Source organism: Marmota monax, unplaced genomic scaffold, assembly GCF_021218885.2.
Source record: "Marmota monax isolate L192 unplaced genomic scaffold, Marmota_monax_Labrador192_F-V1.1 WCK01_AAM20220418_F8-fsc00007, whole genome shotgun sequence".
Lineage (NCBI taxonomy): Eukaryota > Metazoa > Chordata > Mammalia > Rodentia > Sciuridae > Marmota > Marmota monax.
In genome coordinates this window covers 15,677,061-15,692,981 of record NW_026692781.1, presented here as the reverse complement: position 1 = coordinate 15,692,981, position 15,921 = coordinate 15,677,061, and the positions used below count along the sequence as shown (strand labels likewise).

Below are 15,921 nucleotides of genomic sequence, written 5' to 3'. Positions count from 1 at the left end.
AGATCCAATCCCCAAATGTCAACTCCTAACTACAACTTATCTGTTTCCCCAAGATCATAGTTTCCATTTATCAATGGAAACATTGATAAATGTTTGAAAGTCAAATACATGTCCTGTGTGCTGTACTTTATTTTAAACGGTAGTTTAATCCTTAAAAAAAATTCTATAGTAGACATTCTATACTGAAGTGAAATACATTTTGTATTTTTGATACATACAATTGCATATATATTTTTGTCATGTACTTTTGGTTTTGTTATCAAAATACATTGTGTCAAATTGTAAAATATGTCTCATGTAAGTTTCTCCATGACAAAGTGGATGGAGGCTTATCTATTTTGCCCCTGAAAATAGTAAAACTATACTTTATTCAGAGTAGGTGCCAAAAAAGTTTGACAGAATAACTTTCAGGATTTTTTAAAAGTCCATTTAATGTAATAATTCATGGGTATTTAATATCTACTCTATTTATAGTTTGGAATAATAATAAAAATTTAGCTTTGATTCTAATCCTTAAAATATCAAAGCCAAAAGATTAAAAACAAAGTATCATAAGCACTTTATGGAATAGTGAGCATAATGATGCCCCTATGCCTTGACTGTGATTAACTTCACCGTGGTTTTAGTAGTTCAGATTTATATTATTACTATTTTTTCATGGTTCATCCAGGCAAGTTATTCTCTGTTATCTTGACCACATGTTCATAGAGGATTTAGGAATAAGGACTCAATAAATATGTACTGAACTGAATTGAGTGTCCCAATCAGCTAGTATAAATCAATAAATAGCCTTAAGAGTAGAAGGTGGAAGGGGAGTATTGGAATAGCAGAGTTATACAATGGGTCAGTTAATTAGGGAACACTTTTATGATTTAAGTGAGTCTTGCCCTCTCATCTAAATAAGAGAAAGATAGAGATTGATTTATGTAAATGAGTCAGTTTTGACTTTCTTAAGAGTTGGCATAGGAGAACTACTTCAAGGAACCAAAGGAAGAAAGCTCAACCAGAATATAGCATAGAGATGATGTATGAAGGCAAGTGAGAACAAATGGAGTGGAATCAGAAGTGAGGAGCCAGAGTGTTTGGCAGCTGTCTGTAAAGGATTTGTATTCTCAATATTCAACCTTTTTTCTTTTGACATACTATTAAAACTTAAATTTAATTTTTGATTAAACACAGGTCTGCAATCATTCATTCATAGCTTGGTAGACATCAGTATTTTTATTTTAAAGAAAGACTCATATTCTATGAAAATTATATTTGCAAGCAAGACATACTCAGTTGAACCAATACCACCATATAAGATGTATAATGATTCCATAATTGCACTGAAGAATCAGAATGTATTGTACATAATTTTTCTTATCAACTATTCCAGTCTAATGGAACTCTGTCTGCCACTGCCTAACACAGTTAGGATTGGAATAGAGTAGGACTATCTTCTAGTAAGAAATGCAGCTTTTAGGAGGAGCCCCGCTCTTCTTGGCTGGGGTATCATGACACAGGGGAACTGCAGGTTGTCAGTATCTACTTGGCAGCAGGCACAGTGAGAGGCATTCTCTTCTACCTCTATATTCTGTTTTAAGAAAGGAAGAAATTGAGCCCAGAGAAGCTAAGTATACACCCAGTGTCTCTCCACCAATAACTGGCAAAGCTGGGATTTAGGGCCAGTCCCCTTCCAAAGCCAGGGCCTCTTTACAACTTACAAAATACCTTATAAGTATTATCTGCTACATCCCCCCTCTGTAGGAAAACAGAGACCCAAAAAGATGAAGTGAATTAACATTACAGTCACTCTGTCACATTTCACCAAGCCATTTCTAACTTTTAAACAAGCCATATAAAAGGTGAGTGGAACATGCTATTATTCAAAATGAATAAAAGTCATCATCCTGCCAAAATAAAGAGGAAATATTTCACAAGTTTATGATTTGCTCCTTCATTTTCCTTTTATTTAAGTTGAAGATTATACTTGAGCATACCTTGGCATTACTAAGAATTGAAGCTTACTTCATTCTTCACTCAATTATTCCAATTCATTAGGCAATTTGGCTGCACAGACTGAATAATTATGGGAAAATAAGTCAATCAATTTTAGGATGCATGAATCACCAAAAATCAGTTGCATCACTTGTGTTTAAATTATTCAACATGGCTTGGCATCTAATAACCCATAGAAATCAATGCTGAGGGAAAAATAATAGGTATTTCTGACAATTTCTTAGAAATTAACACCAGTTAGCTCAAATGATTTTCAAACATGAACCTTTGTATTGTTCTGTAATTAATAGTAATAAGGTAAAGTAAATCCTAAGCAATCAGCAAGGTCAGTGTCAGAAAGTATTACAACCACATTCCCAAATAACTTAAAATGAAACTTAACTGTGTAGGCTATAGGCAAGTATCTTTTCCTTGAATGCCACTGACTAGACTAGAGGTCCCTGGGGGTGTAACATAAATAGTCTGGATGTGACAAAGTCTTACCCATCTTTCAGAGGCCCTGGAAAATCTTCAGTGTGATCCCTGAATCTTCTATGCAAGGTGTCCAGTTGCCTTTTGACATACAATCATTCATTTTGTAAAACAGAGGGTCTCCCTCAGAAGAGATGACATTCATGTGACTGTCTTGACACTGGACATAAATCTCCATGTTCACTTTATTGACCCTAAGAGACATTTCATTGTTTATGGAAAAGGGCATCATGAGAAATTTCTGAATGCCTGCATGTTTTGAACAACTCCATGTGAGTCCAGCATTATTTTGTAGCTATTATATAAATAATATCTAAGGATTCTCAACCCAGAGCTTTCAAAATCTCATTAGTTAATTTACTGAGTCCTGAAATACGTGCCTCATTCAGAAAGTCATGTGCTACTTACAGAATGGACTGTGGCTTCTTTCCCAGTTTGAGGAGCTAACTAACCCAAGTGGTTGGAAATCCAACTTCTCTCTAATGACTAGATTTACTATCAAGTTTGAAAGGAGAGAATGTGGTATTTAATTACTGTATCTCATATTAACTAATTTTTAGGTTCCTGAGATATGTGAGAATATCCTTTTGTTTTTATTTCTAATTTCTAAGACTATTTGTAGCTAAAAGGATCAAAGGGAAAGCTAATCTCCCCCAAAATTGGCTGTGATAGGAAGTTCAATAACTATCCCCAAAGTCATTTTGTGTTATATTTCTTTCTAGTCCCAATTTTAGATGTACTATAAGCTTTAAAATGACGCCAGAACTCCTGGGTACTTACCCAAACCTTCACTTAGCTCCAGTCCTCTTACAGTTCACTCATGTTTAATAGACATCAGATCCATTAAGTATAATTGTAACCATACTGCCTCCACTTAACAGTAAGTGGAACAGAATGGATGCCACAAACTTTAATATTCAGAAGGCCTGGTCCAGCCTGGCATTTTACTGGGAGACTGTGTCCAGCTCTGGGCTCCAAAGGCGGGCAGGGTGGGGGGGAGAATTTGGATATTGTTCATTAAGGCCTGTAGGGGATCTGGAGATGTTCAATAAAGAAAAGAAGGAATTCTTTCATGTATTTTAAAAGGCGAGAAAATAAACTTTTATTAAGGAAATAAATTAAGAGTTATTGTAAAGTGGGGAATTTGTACTGAAGTTTGGTACAAGAAACTGTTTTCTAATATTTAGAATTGACAGACCTGAAACTGAAAACCAGAGGTAATTATGAATTCTTCTCTGAAATACATAAAATGGAGCAAGTCTCAGAGACTTGGTTTGGTTTATGTCTTTCATGAAGATGTGTGATTATACTATTTCCTGAAGTTCTTTTCCAGCTCTATATTTCTATACTCTGTGTTAGTCATCTTTTTGTCACTGTGACAAAATTTCTGAGATAGTCAACTTATAAGGAGGAAAGATTTCTTTTGGCCAAGATTTATTTATTTTGGTCACTGGGCCCTTGGCTGTGGGACTGTGGTAAGGCTGACCATCATGGTGGGGGGGGGGGCATGTGGTAGAGCAAATCTGCTCACTTCATAGTAGCCAAAAGCAAAGAGAGAAAAGGAGAGACCAATGTCCCAATATCCCATCTGAGGGCATACCCCCAGTAACTCAACTTCCTTCCACTGGGACCACCGTCTGATGTTCCCACCACATCCCCAAGTCTGACAACCAAGGTTTTAGCATACTGGACTTTTAAAATTTATAATCCAAACCATAACATATTGGCAGCCAAATACACATCCTCTCATAAGTCTACTTCAAGACAAGTAAGGTTAAGTAAATCTATAAAATATGAGGGTATCAGTTACAAAAAGTAGCATTGCCATTTATTGCTGCATATAGAAGATCCCATGTCTGCATTCCTCTAAATAAAAATATGGGAACCACATCACTAGCTACAGATTATCAGAGAGTGAAAGCAAACAGCATTCAGGCCAAGAAGAGACGATGATACTCTGAGGTAGAATTTCACAAAGGATTTCAGAAACAGACAAGCTTGATTAGAAAAGGAACTGAAAATGTAGAAGGAAAAGCAGTTTCCTGCAAAGTTCATTCACACATGTAGCCCCAAGGAAACATTTGAAAAAGGTAACATTTGTCTTTGGTGATTCATTACACCCAGATCTCAGGCTTCAAGTATTTTCTATTTCTATCTGATTGTCCAGAAGTATTCCTAGGAGCAAGTTGTTGGCTTCTGCTGTTTCTACCACAAAGACACAATCTTTGCTATTAGACTTTCCCGGGTCTCATGCCTTCAATTAAAATATTTTAGTTCCTGTTGCCATTGTTTTGAGTTGAACTCATCCAGGTCAAAGGATGGTATATCCTTAACAAGTTGTGTACCTATTTCCATAGTGCTTCTGCTGCCGAGAATTCTAGGTCACTTGTTAGGAAGGAATGGGGGTGGCAATTTGAGGCCCCTGGAATCCTACCTGCCGGGCACCTATCTCATTTGTGTGTTTAGAACAGCATAGATGGAGTATAAAACAAACAAACAAATCTGTATTTATGTGTAAAAATATTTTTCCATTTAATTTATTCTGTACCAAATATGAAGAGAATCCATAAATGAACTTAAAAGTAAAATTAAATCTTTCCTTCAAATGATTTAAACTCCTGGAAAGGTTAAAAAGATTAAAAAATTGTAAGATATAACTTTAATTTAATAATATCATCACACAAATTAAAATGGCTTGTTAATTATATTTATATAATGAAAAAATAATTTAATTTGCTGTATTAATGGACAATAAAGAAATATTTCCAAGATTTGAATTTTAAACACCACTAATTACAGTTTATTCTAAGAACCCCCAATTATTTCCTGGGCTCTTTGAGTGAATAGAGAACTGTAGCTCAGTGTTAGAGCTCTTGCCTAGCATGTGTGACGCACTGGGTTCGATTTTCAGCACCACATATAAATAAATAAAGGTCCATTGACAACTAAAAAATTATTTAAAAAAAAGACTTTGAACATGACAATAACCATGACTTTCCTAAATAAACAGTGTGATGCCTACAGAACTAGGGAGGTTCTTCTCTAGTTGTTTGAAGGATATCTAGAAATCAAGGTGGGCAGCAACTCTTTGAACAGGGAACAAATTCCAAGACATGTTAGAATGATTGTCACTGAGGGTAAGGAAGCCATGAAAAATAGCTATAAAACTGCTTGAGAAGATTTAGTCATTGTGTCTACATATTTGTATTTATTTGTAAACTATAAGTACATTTTCACCTCTTATTCAACCAAATAAAAGTACATTTACTAAGATAATATAGTTGAAGATGATTTTAAAACTTCATAGCTCTTCAAAGATAAGGAATCAAGTTATAATAGTATTTTCAGCAGGAATAAATAGCTGACATGTTTGCCGATGGCAGTGAATATTCTTGTATTTAGGCTCAATGATGAATATTTTATGAAAATTTTACTTTCTTCTCATGTATTTCTCTAATTAGAAAGAATCTGACAAAGTCAAGGACAATTTTAATCTGGTATTCTTAAAATGGCTCATTCACACTACAACCTATAATTAGATGTATTATATTTCCACTATTCAAACTCATTTTATTTCCTCCCTCATTGTGTATACCTACGAAAAAATCCAACACCAACTTCCTCCTGGTTACAAATTAATGCCGTGACCTTTCTGGTCCTACTTATATTTCTAGAGGCAGCATTTAAATGCACGACTAAAATCACCCCACTCAATACGTAAATAATGTTTGTGCCTTGCCGATCATAGTCCTTTATCAGGAATAATAATGCAGCTTTACTTTTTACAGGAAATGGGAAATAAAACCTCAACAAATGGATGCAACCTTCAGAATGGCTCTCAAATGGGCAGAGCTGAAAATTGATCTGGTTATTTGTCAATTGCATTATCCAGAGATGACATCAGCAGCAAAACTGTAGCCAGTGCTGGCTCATGGCCCACCCCATGACATAACTAAAACCCAACTCTGTAAAAATACAAGTATCTCTAGGGCTGTTATTTGAGCTTTGAAATCTAATTAAACAACTTCTCACTCCGCCTCATTAGTAAGCACTGAACCAGATTCTATACAAACACCTGAACACATGACAACCAAGCTAACAGTACATTTCACATCATCCCCAGTGGGTCATTCTAGAAAAAAAGCAAGCTGTTAACTGAGATAGTCCCTCTAATAGTTATCTCTGATTTTATTTTTTATTAATCTATTAAATGATCCATATTATAGGTTAGCTTGTTAGAGCGCTACTAACTGAAATCCTGAATCACAACTTTTTGGCAATGACAGCCCTTTGATAGTCTTCAAACAACCCCATTCTGTCCCACCAATGTCAAAGATATCATGCTTCTTTACCTGGGGGATTATGTTCATTGAGAATCACAAGTGATGCTGGTGTAGGTCTTCTTTTCCTTATCTGTGAACAACAAAGGCCCAGCTAATGTCAGTGAAAATCCCACATGGCCCCTGGTTGCCCTGTGGCTCACAAAAATACCCATCTTCATATTTTCCCAACATACAAAAACATACTTCCAGAGGGCACACAATACGTGCCCACTATTTTTTTTAAATAATAGAAAGCCAGATTATTAAGATGTCATATATTATTATCACCTTCTTTGAGTACAAAGTTACATTTCTACAGAAAAGAAATAGTTGTATATATTCCAATGATGTAACTGAAAGTTAATATACAGTGAAGGTATGAGAATGACTTGCTCATTTTATGGCAAGACCCTCATAATTTCAGTGATGCTTTCAAGATCCATTTCCTTTATCTTTAAATGCAGTAAGAGGAACTTGGCAACCTCGAATTTCTAGCAGTGTCATAGTTAAATTAATAGCATGTATTTTAAATTTAAATTACTATAGTTAAGTTTTTATTTTCTAGTATATTTTTAGAACAAATAAGCAAGTAAAGAATGAATATGGCTCTTGGAAGAAGATATAATTCAGTTAAAACTAAGAGGTTTGGTTTGTTTTTTTGTTGTTGTTGTTGTTCATTTGTTTGTTTGGGTTTTTTTTTTCCTTATTTGAAGAGTTAGAGGAGCATGTTATGAATCAAATTTCTTGTTTGGGCTATCCTTTATTTCTTTAACATATACATTCATAGTTGACTTCCCCAAGTAAGTGTAAGTAGAATAGAGGATAAAATGTACCAATAGCATCTTGTTTAAAACAGAAGGAATGCTCCATTCAGCAGAGATACATGTTCAAGGTCGTATTCATCTGGACTGAGTCTACATAGATCTACTTTTGACTGTCAAAACAATTAGGAGTAAGTCTGAGATTCAATAATTATTTTATGATTTTGTATCAAATATTTGGGCATGGATTAAGGAACAATTTAGGTTTCAAGGAATTAATGAATTAGGTGCACGTCCCCCATAGATTCCTTTGCTTTTGTCTTCCCACAGTATACTATATTTGAAGTTTTATCACAGATAATCTTTTAAGTGGTGCCATTGCATAAAGAGTCTAAGTAAATCTGATTATGAAAGGAGATAGAGATGTCAGCCATAGTAGATAGAGAAAAGAAATCTAGGAAATGTTGAAGTATTATTTGTAATATATGAATACAATCTTTTTAGAATTGTACATATGCCTACAAATCCTACTTATTATATATTACATATAATTACTGTTTGGGGTACTAAATGAAAATCATGCTTAACAATATCAAACCTATAATCTAAAATTATTCTGGCATTTAATGTTTTCATTTTTACATCAAATTTTTTTTCTAAAAAATGAAATAAAATGTTGCTAATTTTGAAAATGTCTTAAAATTTGCTCTAAATGTTAAAACTGTTATTTTCATATGCAGACACAAATATTGATAGCTCTAAATCTGAATGGCTAATATAACCATTTTTCCCAATGGGTGCTAATTTTGTATGAAATGAAATGCTATATTTTAGCCAACAGTTTCCCAATTGTTTATTCAAGTGCATATAGAAACCAACTTATTTTTCATTCATTTATCCTAAAAGTCCCAAAGTTAGGCAAATTCAAGAGATTAAAAAAATAACTTTCACTAAATAAAAATGTATGTTCATATTATCTTACATCCAGGAATTTTCCCCCACCCAAGCCCACTTACCTGCTCTGCTGCCTCAGGTGCAATCTGACTCTGGAATAAAGGCACAGCAAACTGTATCTTCTTGGGGCTGTTGGGCTCCATGATAATGATGAGAATTATTCAGAGATGTGAAGAACTCAGAAAGACTAGCCCCAAGTGGTATCCAAGATGCGTTTCCTCAGGCACACTCCACCAAGCCACACACAGTGCTTTGTAACAAATAGCTGTAATTCCAGACTGAGCAAGTGAAGATGCAGAGGTTTGAGGAACTTCCTTCTTCAACATCCACAGCGATGCCTGGCTTGCCTGTTCCCCCACCAATCCCTTGGATCCTCTCAGCACAATACAGAAAGGAACAATAAGCTAATTGTGTGCCTCTTCACTAATACACATGCCAAGCATTCACTCAGCAGCTAATTGAAAATGCAATGCTAGCCTTGAAGGACCCGCTGCCCTGGGATTTGAAAGAAAGACTCTATCCACTACATCACTAACCGGCTGCTTGAAAGTGCAATGTAAGCTCCCTCTGAGTATTGCAGGGATGGGCCATTCATTATTGATGAACATAAAGCAGGAAGTTTTAAAAGTTGGGGGCAGGGTTTGGGTACAGAATCATTTCATTTCTCCCATAGCAACTTATAAGTCAGACACCTCTGCTCTTTCACACTCTGCCACCATATAGATGAATGGTCGTGGAGGGGAAGCCACAACCAATAACACCAGCTATTTGTGTGCTTCAAGATCTCATTAGATCAGACTGATCATAGGTGCAGAACATCTGTGGTGTAGTGAGTTCAGCATTGCCCCAGGGCTGAGCAGATCTTAGTTCAATTCCCATCTCCACTATTAACAAGCTCTGTGGCCTCAAGCAAATCACAGGCTATGTCTAGGCCCCCGTATCATCAACAGAGAAATGAGGGAGTTGAATTCCATGACCTTTAAGCTCCCATTCTGTTCCAACATTCTATAATTGTAGTTCACAGTTTTCACTAGAGTGGAAAGTATTGAACAGCTAAATTTAGCAAACAGCTTGGAAGTCATTGCTCCTGCACTGACCTCTATTCTATTTCCTGGTGGAGTCAGTTACATTCTCCGACTTGGAAGAATACAGAAATGGCTGGGAAAATATTAGTGGAAGCCTAATGGTATCCAGCACTGTGACTTGATATTAATCATAGGGTTGTATGCGAATGTAAGGACTGGAGAAAAAGCACAAAGGGATATTCTTCAGAAAGACACTGGATGGTTGTCTTGTGGCTAGTGGCCAGGGAAGAGGCGTACACTGGCCTGATCATCACATCAACTAATATCCAATTGGTGGTAATAGCATCACCAGATGGTCTTCATATGTGCAAGAATTTTGGAAAATGAAACTGAAGAGAAAAAAAAAAGAACTTTAGTTCTCTGCTTCCTTTTTCAAAAGGCTTTATTTGACAAACACTAAAATTTTAAATATGCTTTTGGATTCATTGAATACATTTAGACATTGGCTATTATTCCAGGTATTTACAAATGAAGTTTTCTTTTTTCTTTATTTTTTCTTTAAATTTTTATTCTATACCAGAAACCATGATGTAAGTACACAATGTTCTGATGAAAGAATATGAAAAGTAATATGCATTATTCAAGTAGTTTTCTAAACTCACTAGGGAGAAAAGCAAATGAAGATATGGATGTGAAAGCACTTTTAGCTGGAGAACTGTGCTGACCAGCAAGAAATCTCGTGATGGGTTCATCTCTGTACAGTCTTAGGGAAGCTTAGAAATTACAACATTCTATGTAACGGTTTACAAAAATACCTAGAAAATAAATCGGAATTAATACCAATTAAGAAGTTACTTCTCTGAAGATTATGTAAAATCTCTTTGGATTATCTAAAATGAAAACAAGATTTTTAGTGAGGTATTAATCTAAAACTTCACTTAGTACAGAAATTAAGAGAATGTTTTTGGAGTACAGCAATTAAGAGAACATCCTTGGCAGTATTGAGTTCAAATCCTGGATCTGCTACTAACTAAGTCAACTTGAGCAATAAGAGAACTTTCTTCTTTCTTATAAGGTTTTAGGTGAGTGAATTTCTAAAAAGGGTTCATTACAAGGTTAGCATATAATCACCACTCTATAAGAGATAGCTATTACTTTTAACTACTATATATATATTTTCCAGACCGTTTAAGCTTCTTGTTCCTCATCAAGCCAACTCCTGTGTTGCTTTCAGGACTCGGCTGAGTACCATTGCTTTTGGAAAGCTTTTGCAGACCTACTTGAACACTTTAACACAATTCTTCTATCATCCCAAAGCATCCAGCACATACTTCTACTTTGTATAATAGATACCTATCTTTTAATTAATATTTTGCAACTTTTTATTCACAGAGCAGCTATTTGTTGAATAGATTCTATAATATACTTCTTGCCAGTCCCTTTACTCTGGAAATAGAGGAGAAATTATGTTGAAAGTTGCTTGGAATCCTTCTAATGTAAAATTGTTATTCTAAGAATTACTTAAAATGCAACTTAAATTTAAAATGATATAAAATATTTAATAATATAAAATATTTAATATGCAATTTATATGGCACTGAAATATATAGCTTTTTACATACACACACACAGAGACCAATGCATATAGTTATACTAAATATTAGATGTACATTATTCTCTCCCTATTAGATATAAAAAGTAATACCTAACCCTTATGTGGTACTTGCCATATAATATGCAGATAATATTCAAGTGCTCTGCCTGTATTCATTCATAACAACCCCTTGAGGAAGATGCTATTGCCATCTTCATACCTGATTTAAAATTAGGAAATTGTAAATTTAAGAGTTTAGGTAATTTGATCAAGATCATCCAACTAGGATATGGCAGAGGAATTTCAAACCTAGGCACTTTTGCCTACAGCCTGGGCATTTTATCATGAAGCCACCATGAGAGCTATTCCAATATAAAGGCCTCTGAAGATGTCAGTGGAAGCCACCAGAATCTCTACAGCAGTTAGATGCTCTGATACATGAGCTCCATAGGTAAAGACCTTAAGATGACATGGCCATGTCAGAAGAATAAAAGAAAAGAGACTAGCATGATTACAGATTCCACTAATCATAAAGATCTTGCATTCCAAATTAGACTTCAATAACAAATGGAGAATCTACAATTAATAGTATACCACTATGCTGACTTCTTTTGATTCTTCTTATTTTTTTAAAGAGGTTCTATCATTTTTAATCCAAGATTTAAAATTGTCTTCAGAATGAGCAATAACTATAATCTCTCTTCAAGGTAAATGATATTATGGGCAAAGAAGGCAAACTTTAGGAAAATAGGCCATGAGGCCTTCCTAATTTAACTCTAAAACACACACCTTACTTAAGTGATACTCATTGACAGGCCACACTTCACCCATTACCAGCTATTCTGTGGCCTCCCCTACTTTCCTGGGAAGCCATCCTAACTTTCTTCCTTTTACCCAAATTCTACTCATGCTCTAATTCTACCTACATAGGAAGGTGCCTAAGATTCTCCAGAGAAGAGGAATCACTTGATTTCTTTCCTCTACTGCAATTTAAATATATGTAGTTTTATGTTATTCTATAATAATTTTCTATGTATTCCTTTTGCCTTTGCTCTACACTGCAAATTCTTTTCCATGTTATCTTTAAACATGGACAGAAATAAGATGTTGGTCATCTAGTAGTCACTAAATAAGTCCAACTACGCTTCACCTTTCTAATATTGTCAGGAAGCATAAAGTTTTCCAATAAATGAATTTTCCCAAAGAGTTTGAGTACCAAATCCTTCTATCTCTCTCCCCATCTTTTTTTTACATATTTTAATATGTATTTACAATATATTCAATAATTTCATTACCTTTCAAAGAGCAAGTATCAAACATAATTTGTCCTTTTTAAAATTACTTCCTAGCATGCATATAAATACCAATTAATGTACTATCATACACAAAGATGCTCTCTGAAACTATTTGTATTTTTTGCTGTCCTAACTGGCTATTTTAGATTTTTTTTTTCCTTTGTCAGATGACGGGCACTGGTCATTTTTAAACTGTCACCTGATAAATAGTGAGTGCTTTAGTTGTGGAAAGAGGACAAAGAAGGACAGTAGAGAAAGGAAATGAAGGGAAGTGGGGGAAAGGTTGGCTAAGATAATAATTTATTATTAAATTTATTATGATCATTGAGTTTATGTAGAGGTACATTGGTCTATGAAATGATTTCATAAATACTATTCACCCACTCAATATGTATTGCTTGAACATCCTATTGTATGCCAGACACCGGGATATGAACACAAATAAGACAAGGTCCCAACCTTCAAAGAGCTTACAGTTGAGAGAAGCCACATGTACACAAGTAAGAATCATAGAACTAATGGAGCTAAGACAGAAAGTTTATATGAAACAGAAAGTGGGCCTGGGAGGGAGGGTAGTGGCTGACTCTAGGTCACAGATATGTTTTTATTTACATACATGGTGTTTTGTGTTTTTAAATTGAGACAACATGTTAAAACTCACAAAAAGAAAGACATCCAACTGTTCTTAAGAAGATAGTCTTATGAAGCTAGTCCCTTGTATGGACAAGGTCATGATCATCCCTAGTGACATATACTTGCCCTCTGAAAACATGGAAGTTATTTCTACCTCATGACTCATTCATTCCTCACCTCTGACACAATGTGTACATGGCACTCACATCCAACCAAGCTAGTGGAAGACACCGCGACATTGCATGCAAAAAAAAAAAAAAAAAAAAAGGACTTACTGTGAAAACTATGAATAGAACTAGAGATTTAAGGAGAACATCTTAGTTTAATTTGGGTTATAGAATGGTTGCTGTCATGCCTGTGCCGAGGTAGACTAGAAAGGATCAAGAGTCAAAGACAAGAACATCTGAAGATGTTATAATAATCCACTCAAGAGATAACAAAAGCCTTCACTAAAGTTTCAGTGGTGAAGATGAGAGGGAGATGGATAGAATGTTGCTATTTCATGAAATTGATATTGATAAGGGAAAAGAAAGATGAAAGAATTATTAGAGTTAGCAGTTGGCATGAGGGTGTATTGCTCACCAAGAGAAAGAATATGAGGATTAAGACAGAGTAAAAAATATCAACTCCTCTAGGCTCAAAGTGAACCATTTAGATAGAAATGTTCCTTATATTTTCTCATCCTTGAAACTACTGAAAACTAATTTTAAAATAAGAATAACAATTCAACTATTTCTTAGAAATGAAGTGAAGACTTGGACATATAATTCATAGAAAATGCTTAGCACACTGCCTGATTGCAACAGATGGTATTTTGCAAAAACAGTTGCAACAATATCTCCCATTCCACATATTCTTTACTAACAGCTTTACTGCTTCCCCACCAAGAGGTGGAACCAAATTCCCCTCCGCTTGAATCTTGACTGGCTTCAGTGACTCACCATAACCAATAGGATACAAGGGATTAATGTTTGCTGACTACTGAAGCTGGGTCATAAATGGCCAGACCTTGGGGCCTGGGGATGTTGCTCAAGGGGTAGCACGCTCGCCTGGCATGCGTGCCGCCCGGGTTCGATCCTCAGCACCACGTACAAACAAAGATGTGTCCGCCGAAAACTAAAAAAATAAATATTAAAAAAATTCTCTCTCTCACTCTCTCTTTAAAATAAATAAATAAATAATTGGCCAGACCAACTCTTCTTAGCACTCTTGCAGCACTTCCCTCTGATCCCTCCATCTGGGAATGCCTCCTCTCAGAAACCAGCTACCGGGCTGTAAAGAAGCCAAAGTCACAGAGAAGATGCATATAAACACTCCATGAACACCCTCAGCTGAGCCTAGACTTTGAGTCATTCTTGCCCAGTTTTCAGACATGTGAGCTAAGAAGCCTCTGGAGCATTCTCATTCCTAGCTATTCTAGTTATCCCCAGCTGTTTGATCACAGGAGATGGCCCAGACAACAAGGTGAAAAAAAAAATAAAATAAGCACCCCTGCTCTGCTCTATCCACCTCTTCTCCAGATGCATCCTTGAGAGATACTTTTCTCTAAAAAACCCGATGGCATGCGGTGAGAAGCCAAGTCACGTGCAGAGGCCACGTTTTGACTCTAGTCAACAGCACCAGTGGAGCCCAGACTTTGAGTCATCTCAGCAATCCCGTGAGACATGTGAGTGAAGAAGGCTCCAATAATTCCAGCTCCCAGTCATGTGAGTCACCTCCAGCTGTCTGAGGCCCGCCGAGAGCAGAGATAAGTCATCCCCACTTTACACCGAATTCTTGACCCACAGAAACTCTGAGCAGGAAAAGTGGTTGCTGATTCTACCACTAACCTTATAACATGGGTGTATAGTCAACAGTAATTGTTGGATACTTTTAAAATTATTAGCACTATTACTGAGTTGGCAATTTTATACAGGGGGTTATAACTCAAAACAGAAAGATCTGCTTGAAGATATGCACATAAATATGAGTTATTGTCAAATAAACAGTTAAAGACATGAGATTAGATAAATGTATTCAAGCACAATGTAAAGTATAAAAAGAAGGTAAAACAGGATTATGAGAAACCTAAATGTTAAGGTGGAAAAGGGCATAGAATAGAAACACAAAATCATCAGTCAGAAAGGTAAGAAGACCAGGAAAGAAAAGTGACATGGAAATCAAGGTTGAGGACAATTTCTTTAGGTTGGTTGTGATTAACACTATCAAAACCACAGAGAATGGAGTTATGAAAACCAAAAAGTATTGATTGAATTTTAGTAATTATTCTGAGTGAGAGAGTGGAAAATGGGTAAGTAAAGAAAAAAAGTTTAGGCTAGTTCTTGAAAAAAACTTGGCAGAAAATATCCTCCAAACACAGAACTTCACAGTAAAGAACAAGAGCAAGAGTGGAGATTTTAGGTTTATTTTATAGAACTGATAAAAATACATGAATATAGTAAATAAATGAATAATGTTTTAACTTGAGAAGAATAAGGTGTAGGCAACCTATTTCAGATTTCATCCTTATTTTCTATGCTGGAATTATTAAGGATTCCTGAATAGTAGGCCTTCTGGTAGGCCCTGGATATATTTTTCTTATATATATTTCTTATATATTTTTCTTAACATAAACAAAAAAAATCAACTGAAAATATAATCCACTTGTAAGATTCTTTTATTTTCACAATTTTATATAATGGAATAAAATGATATTATAATGGAATTTTGCTTAGTTTGAATTCAGAAAATCTTCTAAAATCTCATTTCTGATTATTGGTATGTTTTTCAAGTAATTTTTAAAAATTTTATAAAATGTATTAGTAAGTACAAAAGGCAAATTATTAAACAATATGTAATAATAATGTAATCCCATTATATACGTAT

At 35.2% G+C, this 15,921-nt stretch overlaps 1 protein-coding gene across 1 annotated transcript in view; it reads right to left on the bottom strand.

Annotated features, from left to right (window-relative positions):
• Ppp1r1c (protein phosphatase 1 regulatory inhibitor subunit 1C) overlaps positions 1 to 8,880 on the bottom strand; it is a 131,228-nt gene extending 122,348 nt beyond the window's left edge. The window contains exons 1-2 of the mRNA XM_046447451.2: positions 8,572 to 8,880; positions 6,825 to 6,885 (exon numbers count right to left, since the gene is read on the bottom strand). Coding sequence (XP_046303407.1) covers positions 6,825 to 6,885; positions 8,572 to 8,652 — 142 coding nt within the window. The 5' untranslated portion in view covers positions 8,653 to 8,880. The remainder of the gene's footprint in view (positions 1 to 6,824; positions 6,886 to 8,571) is intronic.
• Positions 8,881 to 15,921: the final 7,041 nt, after the last annotated feature.